Below are 20132 nucleotides of genomic sequence, written 5' to 3' on the forward strand. Positions count from 1 at the left end.
ATGGAGAGAATGAGAAAAGGGGGTAGAAAGAAGTGGAGGGGGTAGAAAGAAGAGGAGAGAGAGAGAGGGAGAGGGAGAGAGGAAGGGAAGAAGTGGAGAGAAAAGGAGATGGGGTTGGAAGGAGGGGGGGAGGAAGAAGGGAAAGGGTATAGAAAGAAAAAGATATCGAGGAGTGATTCGTTAAGGAAACGTGGAGATAGTGATGAAGGAGGCAATGAAGGAGAGGGAGGGAAGGAGGAAGGGTGGAGGGAGTGGAGGAAAGGTTGAGTGAAGGACAGAGTAAGGATGGAACATATATAGAGATGTGATATGAGAAAGGAAATGGGGAATGGGTTGTGAGAGAGAGAGAGAGAGAGAGAGAGAGAGAGAGAGAGAGAGAGAGAGAGAGAGAGAGAGAGAGAGAGAGAGAGGAAAAATCTAAGATGGAAATGTGGCGAGAGTGATGCAGTGGGCAATGTATGAGAGGGATGGAGCCTGGAGAGAAAGGGGAAGAGTGAGGGGAGAAGAGGGAGGAAGGACATATCTGAGGGAAGGAAGGGGTGGAGGAATGGGAATGAAGGAGAGAGACAGGGAGGGAGGGAGGAGTGTGAAAATGGAATGTTTGGAGAAAAAAGGAGTGAACAACATTAGAAAAAAAAACAGATGGAGAGAGAGAGAGAGAGAGAGAGAGAGAGAGAGAGAGAGAGAGAGAGAGAGAGAGAGAGAGAGAGAGAGAGAGAGAGGAGAAAATATATCGAAGAGTAATTTGAGAGGGAAATGTGAAGGCCCAGATTTATGAGACATTGTATGAGATGGAAGAAAGACTGGAGAGAAAGGGACGGATGGAGGGAAGGAAAGGGTGAAGGAAGAGATAAGGAGGGAAGGAAAGGGTGAAGGAAGAGATAAGGAGGGTTGGGAAGAGTGAAAGAAGGGTTGGGGAGGTACGAAAGAGAGATGGATGAGAAAGAGGAAGAGGGGGAGAGCCAAAACAAAATGAGAAGGATATGTGTAGTAAAAGTAATGAAGGAGGCCATGCTGAGGGAAGAAAAGAAGGAAGGAAGAAAGAAAAAAGTAACAAATGAAACAAAGTACGGAAGGAGGAAAGGAAGGAATGAAGGATGGAAGGAAGGAAGGAAACAAGAATGGAAGGAAGCACGTAGTAAAGGGGTGGGAGAGGTAAAGGAAGGAGTGACAGAGTAGAAGGAGGGGAAAAGCGAAAGTTTAAGGAGAGGTCATGAGGAGAGAAATAGGGGATACGCGAAAGAGGTACGGATGAGAGAGAAAAGAGTGAAACAGAGATGATCAGAAAACATAGAGCGAACTACATAAAGAAGAGAAGACGACTACTGGAAGGGGGAGGGAGGAGAGAGGGCAAGGGTGGATGAGAGGAAGGGGAGGGAGGAGAGAGGGCAAGGGTGGATGAGAGGAAGGGGAGGAAAAAGAGAGAAGTGGGGAGGAGAAAAATGAGGGTAGGGAGGGGAAGGAGGAAGGGAGGGGGTGAGGGAAGAATGAAAAGACAGAAGAGAGATGTAGGTTGCGGCGGAGGGAAAAAGATGAAAAGAAAATCTAAAAAGGAAATGAGGATGGATGGACGTGAGGAGGAAGTGTATGAAAGAGAACAGGGACAGGGGAAGGATGTCTGGATTAGAGAGAAAAAAAAATATAGATGAATGGGTATGCTGAGAGAGAGAGAGAGAGAGAGAGAGAGAGAGAGAGAGAATGTGTGTGTGTTCTCGCGGGCGGAAGGGATAGCAGGACAAAAAAGCAAAAAGATAAATGGTTATGTAAAAGAGGGAGTGAGAGAGAAATGCGAGGCGAAGGAAAACTGAAGGGAGTAAAAAATAAAGAAAAAATAAAGGAATGTGTTCAAAATAAAGGGTAACAAGAGAACAAGGTTAAAGAGAAAATAAAAGAAAATCGTTAAAAATTAGGGTGAAATAAAGGAAGCGATAAAAATAAAGGAAAAAATAAAGAAATGTGTAAAAAATAATGGGTAACAAAAGAAAAGGGCTAAACAGAAAATAAACAATATGCGCTAAAAAGTAGGGAAAAATAAAAGCGATATAAAGAAAGATAAAATAAAGGAAAATTCTTCATGCGTTCACTGATAGCATTCCTTAATTCTTACTATCCTGATAAACTTTAATCACCTGGGGACACTTTATTAGGCCTGGCAAATTTAGATGTCTCCTTTATTTATATATTTACTACAACAAATCCTTCTCTAATAAATAATATACATCTTCTAAAGGAAATAAAAACAAACTAATAAAATACCTCACCCAATTCGAGAGGCTAAAAAATAATTAAAATAAAAAAAAATTAAACGCGAGCTAATTTAATATCAATACCTCCTTTATTTGTTTTATTATTCTTATTTCCAGACGCCCTTTTCTTAACTGTTTTTCGTTTTCTGCTTTATTTTGTTAACCCTTGACCATTTTATTTTGAGACTTTTTTTTTTTTTTTCAAACTGGAGCGATTTGATGTCAAAATATCTATCACTAGGAGGCTTTCTTTATGCTGAGAGAGAGAGAGAGAGAGAGAGAGAGAGAGAGAGAGAGAGAGAGAGAGAGAGAAGCATGGTAAAGGAAAGGAGGATGAAGGAGACAGCAGGGTGATTTTAGGGTGAAGGCTACAAACGTAAGAGGACAATCAGAGGGCAGCGGAAGAGTGATCAGGGAGGCTTGAAAGGGTATGCTGGAAGGGAGAAGAGAGGAGAGGAACTGGAGAAGAGATAGAGGAGAGGAACTGGAGAAGAGTGAGAGGAGAGAAACTGGAGAAGAGGGAGAGGAGTAAAAAGGAGGGGAGAGAGAAGAAGATAGGTTAGAAGAACTGAAAAAGAAAAGAAAATACTGGAAGAAGTGTAGTTGGGGGAAGATGAAAGGGTATGGTGAAATGGGGAGGAGAGGAGAGGTTATGGGGAAGACAGAGAGGAGAGGAAGATGGTACAGAGAGAAGATTGGTAGATTAGAAGAAGAACTGGAGAAAAATAAAAGAATGATGGAGCATAAACTGATAGCAGAAGAGTACTTGGGAGAATGTAGAAGGGTATGGTGGAAGAGGGAAGTGAAGAGGGAGAAGAGGATTACAAGATCAACATGAAGGAATGGCCGAGGGAGATGAGAGGAGAGAAGAGGGGTCTGGATTTTGGGCGATATAAAATTTAGGAATGCATTGTTTCTATATCTGTATGCTTACTTCGAAAAACAGTGGTAAAAGAACTCTATGTCTAGCTATCTACCTATGTATCTATGTTTGTAACTATCTGTCTCTCTCTCTATCTATCTGTCTACCCATGCATCTACGTATGTATGTCACAGTATATATAAAGAGAGAGAGAAAGAATAACTAACATCTGAAGAGTAAGTGAAAGCGTAAACAGGTGACTTTGAGACTTACTTTCAGGGTAAGACAGAAATCAAGAGAAAAAGAGAGAGAACGAGAGGGCAAATCATGGGGGGAAGGAAGAAGGAAGGAGGAGAGGCAAGAGAGAAGACAATGAGAAGTGTGAGGGGGATTAAGGAAACGACCCGAAAAGAAGCGAAAGGCAGAGGGAGAGGAGGAATAGAATAGTAGGAGGCAGGAGGAAGAATGCGGTCAGTAGAGGGGTGATATAGGCAGGGAAAGGAAGGGAAGGGATAATAAGAGATGGGGAGGGGAGGGGAGGGGAGGGGAGGGGAGGGGAGGGAAGGGAAGAGAAGGGAAGGGAAGGGATAATAAGAGATGGGAGATGGGAGGGGAGGGGAGGGGAGTGGAGTGAAGGGGAGGGAAGGGAAGGAAAGAGAAGGGAAGGGAAGGGATAATAAGAGATGGGAGATGGGAGGGGAGGGGAGGGGGGGAGGGGGAAAGGAGGACAAAGGAGGAAGACAGTCAAAGGCAGAGAGAGACAGAGGAGGAAAGGAATGATAGGAGGGAAAAGGAAGAACGCGGCTAGTGGAGGTGAAGGGAAGGGAAAGAAACAGAAGGATGGGAAGGGAAGGGAAGGGAAGGGAAGGGAAGGGAGACAAAGGAGGAGTAAAGGGACGGGACATTTTGGGTAGGCCTGTAAACAAAAGAGTAGAAGGAAATGAAGGAGGCACGAAGATACATACGCAAGGAGAAGAGAAGCATGGAAAAGGGAATGAAGGAGAGAAAAGGTGTATGTAAGGAAATGGAGAGAGACGAAAAGAGGAATAGGATGAAGGAGAAATGCAAGAGAAAACAGGAGGGGGGAAAGAGACCTAAAGAAACATGGAAAGAAGGCGAAATGACGAGAGAATAATAGCACAAAGGGAAAAAAAGGAATGAGACAAAGGAAGAGGGGAGAGAGACCTAAAGGAAGATGGGAGAAGAAATGACGATGGAGAAACATGGCAAGGGAGAGGAGGAAAATAGGAGAACGAGGGGAAAACAGACCTAAGGGAAGATGTGATGAAGGACAAACTAACAAAGGAAAAGAAGGGAATGGAAGAGGAAAAATATACTATGTAGGAGGGAACTGAGGATGAAAAGGTACGAGAAGGAAAGGAGGGGCTGAGAGGAAGGAAAGATGCTAGAAAGATGAGAAAGAAAATGAAGTAAGGACAAGAACAAGAAAGGAAGACAGGTAAGAAACGAAAAAGGTAAGTAAATCAACGAACGAACTCAAGGCCAAAACAGCAAACGAAAGATGGAAGGAAATAAGGACAAATACAAGAAAAGACACAGGAAAGACCCCGAAAACTTAAGTAAAAACAAGGGACGGATAAGTAAGACAATAATAAGAAAAATATATATTAAGCCTGCACCACAACAGTCCAACCTCCACGCCACCCACTAAAGAATAACAAGAATCATCACATTTTTAAGGAGGCCGGCATAAAATTCCCCACAAATTTATGCGTGCCTTGTAAATGTCTCATAAAGCCGAGAATCCCCTTGCAAAGTCTCTCCATAAACGACCTAACTACAAGACTGGTTGAAGGAGAAAGCCGGAGATGCAGCTGGAGAGGTCATGGGCTGGAGAGACAGAGAGAGAGATATAGAAGAGACAAGAGAAGAATTTAAACGGAAGTAAGAAAAGAGGAGATGAGTAGGAAAGAGAAATAGGAGAGTCGACGTAAGACACATAGGAGAAAAGAGAGGAGAAGGGATGGAAAGAGAGAGAGGATGGTCGATGATGAAGAAAAGGAGATAAGGAGAGACAGAAGAGACAGAGGGGGGGTATATATTATAAATTGAAATAAAAGAGAGGAGAAGAGAAGGAAAGACAAATAGGATGGTCGACGGTAGAGACAAGGAGACGAGAGGAGAGATGAAGACATGAAGGGATGGGAAGGTAAAAGGAAGGAAAGGGAAGGGAAACGGAAGGGAATGCTAGAGAGGGGAAGGAAAGGGAAGGAAAACGGAAGGGAAAGGAAGGGAAAGAAAGGACAGGAAAGGGATGGAACGGAAAGCAAGAGGAAGATAAGAAATCAGTAGAGATGAGGAAAGAACAGCAGAGATGAAGAGAAGACAGAACGGAGTCGTGGTAAATAATAAGAAATTAAATTTAAAGACAATTCATTCATTCATTCATTGCCAGACGCCATGTATCCCAGACGGGGTGGCCAATGGCTTAGAGTTAATTGTTTTACAGGGAGGGGCACTAATCCTCCACCAACCCCACTTGACATGTAGGGATGCCAACAGCATCTGGTGTTCCCAGGCGGTCACCCATCCAAGTACTAACCAGACCCAACGTTGCTTAAAAAATATGTGATAAGGAAGTAACACCCCCCCCAAAAAAAAAATGAGAGAGAGAGAGAGAGAGAGAGAGAGAGAGAGAGAGAGAGAGAGAGAGAGAGAGAGAGAGAGAGAGAGAGAGAGAGAGAGAGAGAGAGAGAGAGAGTTAACGAAGAGAGGAATGATGAAAAGGAGTAAAAATAGTGGTGACAGGAATGGAGAGAGGGGAAGGATGAAAGGGAAGAAGACTGATAGGAAGTGAAGGGAAGATGAAGCAAGGGTGATAATGACAGGGAGAGACAGATGAGGAGAAGAAATTTTATTCTTTCAACTACATACGTCTATTTTGTTAAAATAAAAAAATAAAGGTGAGAATAAAAGTAAACATTATCTGACAATCTCATCCAGTTTATAATAAAGAATCTGTAGAACTGACGAGGTTCTTAAGAAATATTTCTAAACCTTAACGTAACCTGTCTCCCGAGTTAATAAAAAAATCGCCAAATGGTAAGCAGTATAAAACAGATAACACCAATTTAATCAAGAAGAAAGATGAAAAGTTATGAGAGGGGGATGAATGTATTTTTTTTGTTTTCTCTCTTTAAACGCCAGCTATTACCCTCCCCAGCAGCCTCAATCAATCATAATCAATTTTAAAGTTTTCGTTCTTGATTATTTACACCTAGTCACTTCTCCACTTGCCTCTTATTATTTTTTTTTATCTTTATTTTTTTTTAACCTCCTCTTGTCTTTCACTCATCCGGTCGTCACCAGCTCACCTTCTCTCCCTTTCATTTCTCTATTTTATATATTATCTCATACCCCACTTTTTTCTTTGATCATTTCTCTCTCACTACCGCACACTTTCATCTTTCATATCTCTCAGTTTTATATCTCACCTCATTCTCAATTTTTAAAATCATTTCTCTCTCGCTATTGCACACTTTCTCTCATCTTTCGTTTCTCTCTGTTTTATATCTCTTCTCTCACTCCATTTGTACAATCATTTCTCTCTCACTACTGCATACTTTCTCTTACCATATTTACATCCATAACCAGACCTCGCTAATCACGATGCGGTTTACCCCGATCGCTTCACTTCTTAACCTGTTATATAAACTATTAAGGGAGAATCAAAAGTCACTTCATTCCAGTCTACTCCATACACGTCTCTCGCCCTCCTGGAAGCTTATACCTTTGCGATTCTTAATAAATATCCAGCAACGTTCCACCTCCTCTATGGTTTCCCCCTTCTCATACTGTCTACATCTGATTTGTGGGTCTTTATCAGTCCCTCATCGCTCGCCCTCACTTGTAAACTCCCTAGTCAGCCATTTTTATCAGTGCATGTAAAGGATAATGACAACAGGGAGAGTAAGTGTGGGGTTAATAAGGAAGATGATGAATGCAACTGAATTACTGATGAGGGATGCAGGGACCAGTGAGACTAATAATAATACGAATAGATAAAAGAAAAGAAAAAAAAGACAAGATGTGGAGACAATGAAAGAAAATGACGAAAAGTGAGAGTTGATAAAGAAAATGGAGCAAGTGAAAACGAGTAATATGAGAGAAATGACACAGTGGAAAGAAAGACTGAGGAAAAGAGAGAAAATGTGAGAAAGTGAGTGAAAGAGATGGCAGGATTAAGTGAAAGACGAGATGCAAAAAAAAAAAAAAGAAAAAAAGAAAGAAAACGTGAGAAAGGGAGAGAAGTTAATAAAAATAGTTAAATAACTGAAAGCCGGGAGGAAAAAAAGAATATGTGGCGAGGAAGTGGCCGAAGAGAGAGAGAGAGAGAGAGAGAGAGAGAGAGAGAGAGAGAGATTAATGAACACACAACTGGATTCCGTCTGGTCTTTTGTTAATATAATCCAATATTCCCTTCCCACCGGCTCCAGATGGAGAGAGAGAGAGAGAGAGAGAGAGAGAGAGAGAGAGAGACTGGAGGGGGAATGCCATACAAAGTGACAGGAAATATATACACGAAAATGACTGAGGGAGGGAAGGACGGACGGAAGTGAGAGGAAGTTAGGAATAGGGGAAGGAAGAGAGAGACGAGAGGGAGAGGAGGGGAGGAAGAGAAGGAACAGAGGGGGAGGGGAGAACGAGAAGGGAGAGGGAGGAGGGTGAGGAAGTGAAGATGGAAGGAAGGAGGGGAAGATAGTGAGAGGGGGGGGACAGGGGGGGACTGAGAAAGGGGGGGGCGTTCAATGGGAGGCAGGAATAGGATACAAGAGGGGAAGAAGAAAGGAGGAGGCAGGCAGGGAGGAAACAGACAGGGTGAGGGAGGAGGATAGAACATACAAAGGAAATGAAGGGAGGACATACACACGAAGGGGGAAGGGAAGAAGGAACGGAGGAAGGAGGGGTTAAAACAACAGAGGCTGAAGGAAATATAATACGGGAGGAGGTGAGGGAAGGGTGAAGCAAGGGAGAGAAAGAGCAACTGACAGAGGGAGAGATGAGGAGAGGAATCATGTGGGAAAGTCAGGGAAAGAGCGGGGGAGAGAAGCGAGGAGAGGAGGAAATACTCATAACGTAGGGAAAGAGGAAGGGAAAACGAAAGAAAATATTCAGTGAGAGGAAGAGATATGCTTGCCATTTTTCACGCTCGTAAATACACACTGAAGCTCACATACACACCAAAACCATACACGAGAGAAAAGTACACACAAACTACAAACACGAGATTTAACGTAAACGAATCTGGTACAATCGAGTTCAGAAGTTCTACACACACACACACACACACAGACACACACACACACACACACACACACACACACACACACCAGATTTTTCAACATATGCATATGAATACAAAGGCACACATATGCCTGCAGTCAAATATACATAGACACACAAAAGCGTTCAAGTACACACACACACACACACACACACACACACACACACACCAGCGCCCCAGAATAATATGCTAATAGTAGCAAGGAGGCGGCTTGATTACCCTCAGACGCCCTGCCGCTCACAGACAGGACGGACCCTACACACACACACACACACACACACACACACACACACACACACACACACACACACACACACACACACACACACACACACACACACACACACAGGTATACAAAGGCATCCATAATAAGTAGATAAATATGTATACAATTAACCCAAATTTCATCAACCCTCTCTCTCTCTCTCTCTCTCTCTCTCTCACACACACACACACACACACACACACACACAAGGCAGCTCCCAGAATAATTTATTTACAGTAGCAAGGGAGCTGAGGAATTAGTCTAGGTACCCCGCCGCTCAGATAAGACGTCCCTCAATACACACACACACACACACACACACACACACACACACACACACACACACACACACACACACACACACACACAAACCACATATAATCTCAAACAAAATCTACAGCGTTTGTAATTGCGTACAGATGCAAACGACCGAATGAAATCTCAAAGACAATGTAATGCGTTTGTGAAAGCATAAAAAAACACGTTAAAACATAAGCACAAAAAAGAAAACGTTTACTTACCTGAAAACGTTCACTTTCCCATACCATAAATATATAATACAAATGACGATGAACAGGTAAAAACGTATACCATAAAATAAAAGAGTTGTGATCAGTTTTGACATAACATAATTACCGAAACGCACACACACACACACACACACACACACACACACACACACACACACACACACACACACACACACACACACACAATTAATACGCCTACTCACCTACACACGTCCTACTTCTCGACGCCAGGTGACTTCTCAAGACAGCGACAAGGTAACAAACGTCGGCAGGGGAGAGGCACAGTACACCACGCTTTCTGAAGGAGGAGGAGGAGGAGGAGGAAATGAGCTTGAGAAATGACCTGGGAGCTTGATATTAAATGAGGACGTGACTGTGCTCTAAGGATTATGAAGGGGATTAACTGTGAGAATATTCTGAGAAGTGATAGATTAAAGTGAATAAAATCGTGTGATGGAAGGGTACAGTGCATAATGTCTTCTGCCTTCTGTAGACTGATGATGATTATGATGATGATGATGATGATGATGATGATGATGATGATGATGATGATGAGGAGGAGGAGGAAGAAGAGGGCAAATGCTTTCCGTACGAGAAGAAGGACGAGGGGGAGGAGTACCCATGCTTTCTGTAGGAGATGGAGGAAGGGGAAATGAGCCTGAGACATGACTTGAGGGACTTGATATTAAACGAGGACATGAATCTGTGCCGAGGAAAATGAAGGAAGGGGAAGGAGAATAATTCCGAGAGATGATATGGTATTAACCCTTTTGCTGTGAAGGATTTAATACGCTAAATAAACTGGTCTAGCTGGGGAACTAAGAAAGAAAAACTCGTACAACAGGGCATCTCCAAGGCTCAGTTATATCAGTGCCACCACGTGAAGGCGTCCCTCTCCAAATCCTCCCGTGTTAGTAAAGGGGTTTATTTAGGTGAACACGCACATCCCAGGCTTCACTTGACCTACACATCCAGGAAAATGAAGGAGGAATGCATTTGGGTCGAGCACAAGATGAACTGAGGCGGGAGTATTTAATATGAAGGAGAAGAACACGCTTGACAGGGCACCGAAATGAAACAGTGAGGCACCAGAGGGCATGAGTCATAATATTTACACTATTTACACTTTCCGACTCCTATAACTCACTCTCAGGCACATAAAATCGTGTGGCCGTTGCTGGAGCACAATATGAAACTAGATCCTCGGGTTGAAGGGGTTAAGCATAATAATCCAAGACTATAACCAGAAAGCGTGAGGCATGAATTAAGGAGAATGAGATGAGGAGGAATGTGACAATTGCTAGGAGATGAAAGAGAGGGGCGGGGCTGAGATATGAGGCGATATGAAGCGACACTGGAAAATGCAGAGAATGACGTGGAAATGATGCTGATGAGGATAATGAAAAAGAAGGCTCGTGACAATTGCGTGGAGATGAGAGAGAGAGAGAGAGAGAGAGAGAGAGAGAGAGAGAGAGGTCTGAGAAATGAGGCGATATGAGGAGACGCTGGGAATGCAGAGAATGAAGAGGATATGAGGATATGAGGATAATGAAGAGATGAGGATGATGAAAAGGATATGAGGATAATGAAAAGGAGATGAGGATAATAAAGAGGAGATAAGGACGATGAAGAGGAGATGCGGATAATGAAGAGGAAATGAGGATATTGAAATGGAGGTGTGGGGATGCCATTTTTATTTTATTTCCATTTTCTTCTATTTGCTCTCATGCGATTTTTTCTTCATCTTGGGGGAGACTGTTCGAAAAGGGACTGATGCTCCTTTCAAAAAAGTCCCAAAATAAAAATAATCCTACCTAACTTAAATAATAGGGTCTGGCAGCAGCAATAATAAGGCATTTCGTCCTCAGATTGAAGGGGTTAACTAATCTATTTGGGTCTAATATGTGTATCTAACTATCTGTCTATCCATATCTATCTCTAATATCTATCTAACTAATCTCTATGTGTCTAATATCTGCATGTAAATAATGTCTCTATCTATCCATATCTATCTATCTATCTATCTATCTATGCCTATCTCTAATATCTATATCTAACTAATCTGTTTGTGTCTAATTAATCCACTAACTTTCAAATCCACCGAACGTGCATGGTGAGAGAGAGAGAGAGAGAGAGAGAGAGAGAGAGAGAGAGAGAGAGAGAGAGAGAGAGAGAGAGTCATGTCTGAGATCCGAGGGAGTATGTGACGCTGAGAAATGCAACGACTAAGAGGAGGAGGTGATGATGCTGGGGAAATGAGGATAATGAAACGGAGAGGGAGTGGAGAGTGCTGAAATAAAGGAGAGAGAGAGAGAGAGAGAGAGAGAGAGAGAGAGAGAGAGAGAGAGAGAGAGAGAGAGAGAGAGAGAGAGAGAGAGAGAGAGAGAGAGAGAGAGAAATATCCTACTCAAACAGAACCTATGGATGAACAACACTCCCTTTCTAAGCTAAATTAAAATCATCAAAGGTACGAAAAATAAATCACAAAATAAATCACGCCAAGAGGGAAAAAAAAAAGAGAAAAAGAAAAAACTAAGAAAAATGATTACGGAAGTGAGTGAAAAGCAATGAGCGTGAAATGGGTGGAGTGGAGGAGATGAGGAGCATAGGAAAATGAGGAAGGAACATGGCAGGATTTTGGAAACGGAGGATGAGGCTATAATGTGAAAATATATGGAGAAAAATGAACCAGAAAGTATAAGAAATGTAACAAAAATTAAGAAATATTCAAATTTAATGATCCACATAGAAAAGAATACAGGATTGAATTAGTGATGATGATGATGATGATGATGATGATGATGACGATGGTGATGAAGATGAATATGATGAGGATGTGGCTTCAATCCCAATCCCCTCAATGAAGCAAAATAATGATACAAAAAAATGAAGAGCTCTGGATGCGGAAGTGAGCGAAAATCATTGAGACTGAGACGGGAAAGCCGAACAAAATTACATAAAGAGCCGATTAATCTATACATGGGTTTTCATATTTCTCTTCTCATACCTCTCTCTCTCTCTCTCAATTCTATTCCATTTCCTCCTCTTCCTGTTTCACCAGCATCAGTATCTCTCATTTTCACTCAGTATGACTCTCATTTCCTTCACCTCTTTCTCACTTCATTGTCCCGTCATTCTCCAGCAGAAATCTCACTCTTCTCTGTATGTCCATTCCATTTCCTCCTCACTCTCCAAATCTCCTCCATTTCCCCTCTTCCCTCTCTATCCGCCTGTGTGTGTGTTTGTGTGTGTGTGTGTGTGTGTGTGTGTGTGTGTGTGTGTGTGTGTAATTTTCACCGGGTCGGTCAGGATCACTTGATGGTCGTGATGGTCAGCTTTTACCCTCCCGGAAGGGAGCTGAGAGCTCATATGGTCCGATCTAAGGGCAAGGCTGTGACCTTCACACACGCACACACCCGTCCCCTTGCTCAAGGGGGACAGTAACCACCCACTTCATCAGTGAAACTTTTCGCAACCTGAGCGAGGCGCGAACTCCCGTCCACCAGTTGGCAAGCGGGAACGTTACCACTGCACCAGCGAGCGGTGTGTGTGTGTGTGTGTGTGTGTGTGTGTGTGTGTGTGGAGGGGGCTTAATCATGTTCAACTAACTACTACCATGCATGATATAGAACTGCCTCATACTTCATACAACCCTGTAAAGTTTGACAAATATGCAGTGAAAATAAGGATCTATCTCTCTATTTTAGTGTCATCTTCCATCCTCCTCCTTTCTCTTTCCCACTTTCTCCCTCCTCCTCTTTCCCAGTGGCTATTTTTTTCCTCACTTCTCCAAATCCTCTTTTACTTCCTCCTACTCCTCCTTTCTCCAACTTGGGCGTCTCTCACTTCCAGTTTCTCCATGACCCTCATTTCTTTCCCCTCTTTCCCCTCCACATCATGTCCTTCTCCAACACCAATCTCTCTCGCCTTCACTCTTCCTATGTCTTACACTTCCTCTTTCCTTTCTTGTTCTCTCTCAAACGAGGGGAAGAGATGGAAAGGGACGAGGGGAAGGGATGAAGGGGGACGAGGGGAAGGGATGGAAAGGGACGAGGGGAGGGGATGGAAAGGGACGAAGGGAAGGGATGGAAGGGGACGTGAGGAAGGGATGGAAGGGAACGAGGGGAAGGGATGGAAGGGGATGAAGGGAGGGGAGGAAACTGAAGTCATGCACAACTGACTGCCATCACTAGGATATAGAGGCACCTCCCGCTACACTCACCCCGGCGAAGTTTGACAATTATGCACTGTAAACAGGCACCCCCGCGCCCCGAGAGGCATAACCTAGCGAACTCATGTAAGCCGACTCATAATCAGCCAAGTTTAAGTTAAGTAAAGAGCTCTTCATGCCTGCTTCCTCTTCCCCAATGTCCTTCTCCCTTCCCCCTTTCTCCCTTATCGTCACCCCCTCCCCCTCCCCTTCCTTCTCCCTCCCCTTTGCACCTCACTGGAACTGCCATCGGTGTTCACAGTCTGGAACGGAGAGAGCTAGGGGTCTGGATGCTTGGAAGGGAGGAAGAGAGGGAGCTAGAGGGTTTGGTGGAGAGCTAGGGGGTTTGGTGGTGATCTAGAGGGTTTGGTGGACAACTAGGGGGCTTGGTGGAGAGTTAGGGGGTTTGGTGGAGAGCTAGGGGGTTTGGTGGAGAGCCTGGGGGGTTTAGTGGCGAGCTAGGGGGTTTGGTGGTGAGCTAGGGGGTTTGGTGGAGAGTTAGGGGGTTTGGGAGAGAGTTAGGAGGTCTGGAGGAGAGCTGGGGGATTTCTGAGAACTGGAACGAGGAGGGAGATAGCTTAGGACTATGAGAGAGAGAAAGGTAAAGGGAAATGGGAGAGACAGCTAGAAGATTTGAGGGACAGAGAGAATGGGAGACTGTAACAAGAGAGAGAGAGAGAGAGAGAGAGAGAGAGAGAGAGGGAGAGAGAGAGAGAGAGAGAGAGAGAGAGAGCTGGGGGGGGTTTGGACCTTGGAGAAATAAAAAGAGGGAAATTTACGGATCTAAAAATTCCCCAGAAAGCCGACTGGACTTGAGGGTCTCTCTCTCTCTGTCTCTCTCTGTCTCTCTCTCTCTCTCTCTCTCTCTCTCTCTCTCTCTCAGATATTACCACACCAACCATTACGAATCAAGAAAGAGTTCAAGTTTCCCTTCATGTGTTTCGCACCCAGAATGTGTGAGGAAACAATTAGCCACAACTGTACGGGTTTGGGTACGAGGGGTGGTTGATTGAGAGGGTGATTCAAAGTTGGGATGGCCGCCGTATGTGTGTGTGTGTGTGTGTGTGTGTGTGTGTGTGTGTGTGTGTGTGTGTGAATGTATGAGAGTGAGAGAGAGAGAGAGAGAGAGAGAGAGAGAGAGTACAGATGTGCGTGCATGAACAAACCATGAATGTGCGTGTACATAAGACAGTGCAAGAATAAAAATGCGTGCGTGCTTGCGTGTTTGCGTGGGAAGACAATGACCATCCATTCCTATCCTCGCGCATCCATCTATCTCCATCTCAATACGTCCCAATAATCACACACCCACAATCCTCCCACAAACACTGCCAATCCCGTAACACCTTCACACATTACCTCAATTCCCCTGACACTAAGCTGCAAACTTGTACAAAATGAGCTCCGTAACTTAGGCGTCAATTTATCAGTGTTCCTACTGGCTAATATACACACGGGGGCATCGCAACACCGACATTCTGATACTTTGCAAACTTTCCCGATAAGCTTGCAGAAGTTAGCTCATTTGTGGGATACGGATTTTCTTATTGCTGGTTATAATTTTCCTGTGGGCTCTCAAAACTTCCAATATTTCTTTATTTTATAGGCTACGCAAGACATATTTGGTATTATATTCCTCTCTCTCTCTCTCTCTCTCTTACTACCCTGTCAATCCGTTCACCGAAAAACTACATAATATTCGTTTCCAGTGTAAATTTTCGTGATGCCTTTTTTTAATATGATACCTTTTTCTACATTCTACACAGCGTTTTCCTTATATCACCAAATGCCACGAATGTATATCTACTTTTCTCTTCTCTCCATAAATTGCTTCAGTACCTGTCTCAGCCCCCTTTTTTTTTCTAGACTGTCCTACCATACTTAGCTGTTTTTTACTTTTTAATGGGAACACTGTATCTGTCTTTTTTCTTCCCCATCATACCATTACTCAACATTTTCTTTCATTTTTTTCACATACATTACTATTCATCTTTCACCATCAATCTCTTACACGATTTTTTTTTTAAGTTTTCTTCCCCCTTAAAATTCGTCTTCCACTACCTCCTGCCTTTCAGCCTATATTTTTCTACTTTCCTACCCTAACTTCCTCCATAAATCTACTAATATTTATCTACTTTCTCCCCTCCTTGTTAGCTGGTGAGTTACGTTCCTACGCATGAGAGAGAGAGAGAGAGAGAGAGAGAGAATAGAGTATTGTGTGTGTGTGTGTGTGTGTGTGTGTGTAAATATGTGTACGTGTGTGTGTGTCGTCAGCCCCCTCCCATAAATTTCTTCCCCCACACCATAACTTCCTCGAAGCCACCATCACCCGCCCATATATATCCCAATGCTAAATGATGAATTATGGCCAGTCTCTCGATAACATACGGGGGGAGACGAGAGATAAGGCAAGTTGGGAAGACCTGTGGGATATTACAGCTATTGACAGACTGTGGATTCATAACAATACTCTTTTCACTTTAACTTGGCCCAAAATTGCCGCCTCTCCATTTAAGATAAACAGCTGAAGATGATGAATACGAAAATCTGGAACCATTATTTCCCATTACTCATCTCCCCATCACTCATCTCCCCCAGCATCTCCTCATCACTCTCCTCTCCCACACATGCCAGTACTCCCCTTCACTCATCTCCCCATTAACCTCCTTCTTTTCTCTTCCCCTCAGCTTGTGAGTTACGACCGTACGCGTGGAGGTGTGGAGGTGACAACAGAGGAGGGAGCAGTGACCACCTCCCGCCTCCACGTGCAGCTGGTGGAGTCACGACATTCAGGGCGGTACACGTGCGCCCCTGCCAACTCCAAGCCCAAGAGCGTCAATGTGCACGTGTTTGCTGGTGGGTAGAGTGGAAACTGATTTACTTTTATTCATTCTTTATACAAGTTTTGGGATCTCGTGTGTAATAGGGCTTGATGATGATGATGATGATGATGATGATGATGATGATGATGATGATGATGATGACGACGACGATGATGATGATGATGACGATGAGGATGACAGACACATAACAGTCCCTTTCCATGTCCTAGTTTCCGTAATTTCAACACCGCTCTTATATAATCAGTCATTTTTTCATTTTTTCCCCTTTTTTGCACAGTTGTTTTCGCGGCAGTATCGAAAATCAAGAAGAATTACAGATGTGGAACCTTTGAGAGTCTTGGCTTCACCACCTATAATTTCAAGGCAGATTATGTTATTATACTCCGAGCGAATTCCGATGGCTTAAATGGTGAGTGAATGAGCGTGTGGCCCATTTTGGCTTGGCTAGGGGCTCTGATGATTGTTGTCTTGATTTGGGTTCTACCTTTATCTTGTTTTTCGTTCCTGTTTGTCTTGATTTTCGTTTGGAGATGTAAGGTTATGCTATGATGATGATGATGATGATGATGATGGTGACGACGTTGATGCTGATGATGACGAAGACGATGATGATGATGATGACGATGATAAAGACGATGATGATGGTGATGACGATGATGATGACTAAAGTGATGGTGATGGTGCCAATGATGACAGCGACTAAGATGATGACGTTAACTATAATTCCTTCTCACTAAATAACCAAGAATAATTAGCATCCTTGTTTTCTTTGATAGGAATAATAATATAAATCTAGTACAGTATTAGCCTACCGACAGGACAATCATATTCTCCAAGACTTATAACACTCCTTAGCATTCCTCTATCACGGTACATTTTATTTTTAATTTAGTACCTCAATAATTTCATGTGTGTTACTTATACAAACAGAACTGACTATAAATATATCCAAATAACATACAAGACTCTATCTACTCCTTCGGTATAATTAATTTCTTTTTTCAATTTCTTTTCTTTTGTTTCTTTTCTTTCTTTCTTTTTCTTTCTTTCTACTTTTTTTTTTTTTTTTTTGCTACATTCAGACAATTCTATACACCTTCGAGTATCCCTGGTAAAGGGCCTTGTCTATCCTGAATAAAATCGGGGCGTAAACCAAAATAAAATACTAAAATCGTCAACGAACAGAAGGGATTAAGGTGAAACATTGAAAAAAAATCACTGAAGAAAAGGCCTTAAGAACACTAAAGAATTGTTAACAGTATAAGCAACCTATACGATATTCTTGGACTTATGTAACCAAAATTCACGAGACACACAAGAGGCCCGTGAAGTAACTGGGCTTATGAGGGCGTTTAGTCTAATTCCCCAGGTCACAGCTTACACTTGGCGTTGAGGGTTATGTGAAGTTATGTCAGGCTGCATATTCAACGCCGTGCCAAGCCGTACCTTCTCATTCTCTTCACCCTCCTACACTCTCATGAAACTTAAAGTGGAGTCACACTGGGCAAAAGTGGCTAACATGTTAGCCACTTTTGCGAGCCGCTTTCATTTAAACTTACCTCCTGCCCTAATTAAATATTTCATTCACAGTTAAAAACAGTTGAAAAATTGATATTTAGCTTATCTGAGTCCTCATCACAGCAACAAACCTCCTAGCAAGCTGAATCCCACTGACTGTTAATCATTCGGCTCGCAAAAAACGGCTAACATGTTAGCTGTTTTCTGCCCAGTGTGATGTTGGCTTTAGGTACAATCTTGGTTCTGTATATTTTGCTATTCTCTTTACTGCAGTACTGAACAATTTCTGGATTCTGATGGACGGAGATACTTAGGGTGTTTGGAGGATTTAGTACTACGACTGACACTATGACAAAATGTTTCATTATCATTATCATCATCATCATCATCATCATCATCAATTTACTGAATCACGAATAAACAAAGGAGGTCAGTTTCACTTTGATGGTTCTATTTTTGTGTTTTCCTGTCTGTTTCTGTATCTTACCCAACTCATTTTTTACATGATATTGGGGAATGGATGACGATAAAAAGGATAAGGATAAGTGAGGTGGATAGGGTCTAGAAATTAGTGAATGAAAACACAAAAGCGAAACTAACATCAGAATACCCAATGAACTCAATTGTACCTTCATGGAGAAAATTACAACTAACATTCACTTCTACAGATAATTTTCCTCCGGTGGATAATAACCCTGAAGTAAGAGGGGTCTGAACTAATATTTACTTCTGGTTCTCATTTTCCACTACTGGTTAATATTCGTTAACTGGGAGAGGCTTTGGATACTCGGCTAATTGATGATTCTCTTGGATATGCTGCGTTAGAGTAAAAAAGTGATTAAAGAAGACACATTGTAATAGTAAATGAACTTTTTGTCATATCACCTAATATTCACCACTTCTATTCCTCATATTTCTCTGCTAGCGACCTATACTGGGAGAGGCTTGGTATACTTCTCTGCCTATTAATGATTCCCTTTTATATGAAGCATCAGGAAAAAAGAATCACGGACAGAAAAAAAAAGTGACGGACATGCCCTAGGTGTAGAGGCAGTGGAATAATAAACGAATTTTTGTCCCTGACCGTACCCCAGTTTCAAAACAAACCCAGGCACTCCAAACCTTGCCACACTCAGAGGTCCAAAGGTACTCAAGATCCTTCCTCCTTTCTTCCCCCACAGGTGACCAGACGGCAGCCATCGTGCACGAGAACAATGGCGCCCCAGCTGGAGAGGTGAGCAAGATTCCCGGTCTCCTCCTCCTGGCGTCCCAACTCGTCCTCGTCGCCTCCTCCTTCCTCAGCACGCGACTCGCCCTCTCATAAGCCCACTCGACCCCCACTCCACACACAAAGGAACGTACGTGAGGCTGCGCGGGGCGAGAGGACCCGCGGAGCACACCTGAATACACTCGAGATGGACGCGTGTGACTCGAGAAAAAGTCCTGGAAATATTTATGCTACCTGTTTTTATTGCTAGAAGACTAATTCTGAAGTTTATAAACGTATTACTGGAAACTTAACCCCAGACTTCAACCAGAAAATCACTAAGAAAAGGGTCTTCAAATCTGTTAATCGAAGCTCATTAATGGGATGGTTCGAGACAGCATGGATGGTTCGACTCCTATACGGTAATCAGTAAATTCGTACTGTAACCGCTTTTTATTACCAGATGACTAATTCCAGAGTGTGTTCATTCCCGACCAGAAACTGATACAATTTCCTTCGCCACAGCTAAATTACACAGATGTTCCGAGACAGCAGCATCTGACTCTACTCCCAAGAGGAAATATTCATTCTATCCGTTTTTATCACTAGACTACTTATACCTGAGTCTGTGTGCTAATTACCAGAGTTTATCAGTCTATTACCAGAAGCTCAATCCCAGACTTTAATCAGGAGGGCTGGATGGAAGAGTGTTTGAATTCCTGTACCACAATTCTATTAAGTGATGGTTTGAAACCGTCGCGTCAATCTAACGTGAAAAATACCGGTACCGTGAAAAGAAAAATTCCTCTGCATTCATATTACGTGATAACTAATCCTAAAATATGTACATATATAACCACATGTCTCATCCTAGGAGTTCAACCAGGAAATTAGCTGGATAAACGACTCCATAATTATTTTTCGCATCTCATTACGCGATAGTTCCAGACAATAGTGCATGTGACTCTAACCTTGAAAATCCCTCTGACAAGTTTAACTCACGTCATTTACTAACGCACACATAATCCCTGAGTTTATCTACGATGGCCACAGAAAAGACGTCTCCCAGTTCCATAACTGCAATTCACGAAAGGGTGGCTTCACTTAACGATGAATAAAACAATGTAGAAGTGAACAATTAAGGGA

The 20132-nt window shown here is 42.9% G+C and overlaps 1 protein-coding gene across 1 annotated transcript in view; it reads left to right on the forward strand.

Moving 5' to 3' along the window:
- Positions 1–19113, forward strand: part of LOC145404633 (limbic system-associated membrane protein-like) — a 246638-nt gene extending 227525 nt beyond the window's left edge. The window contains exons 5-6 of the mRNA XM_080276154.1: positions 16106–16274; positions 18961–19113. Of these exons, the coding sequence (XP_080132280.1) occupies positions 16106–16274; positions 18961–19103 (312 nt within the window). The 3' untranslated portion in view covers positions 19104–19113. The remainder of the gene's footprint in view (positions 1–16105; positions 16275–18960) is intronic.
- Positions 19114–20132: the final 1019 nt, after the last annotated feature.

This window comes from Coenobita brevimanus, chromosome 64 (genome assembly GCF_032717465.1).
Source record: "Coenobita brevimanus isolate Jiangsu-jjx chromosome 64, ASM3271746v2, whole genome shotgun sequence".
Taxonomy (NCBI): domain Eukaryota; kingdom Metazoa; phylum Arthropoda; class Malacostraca; order Decapoda; family Coenobitidae; genus Coenobita; species Coenobita brevimanus.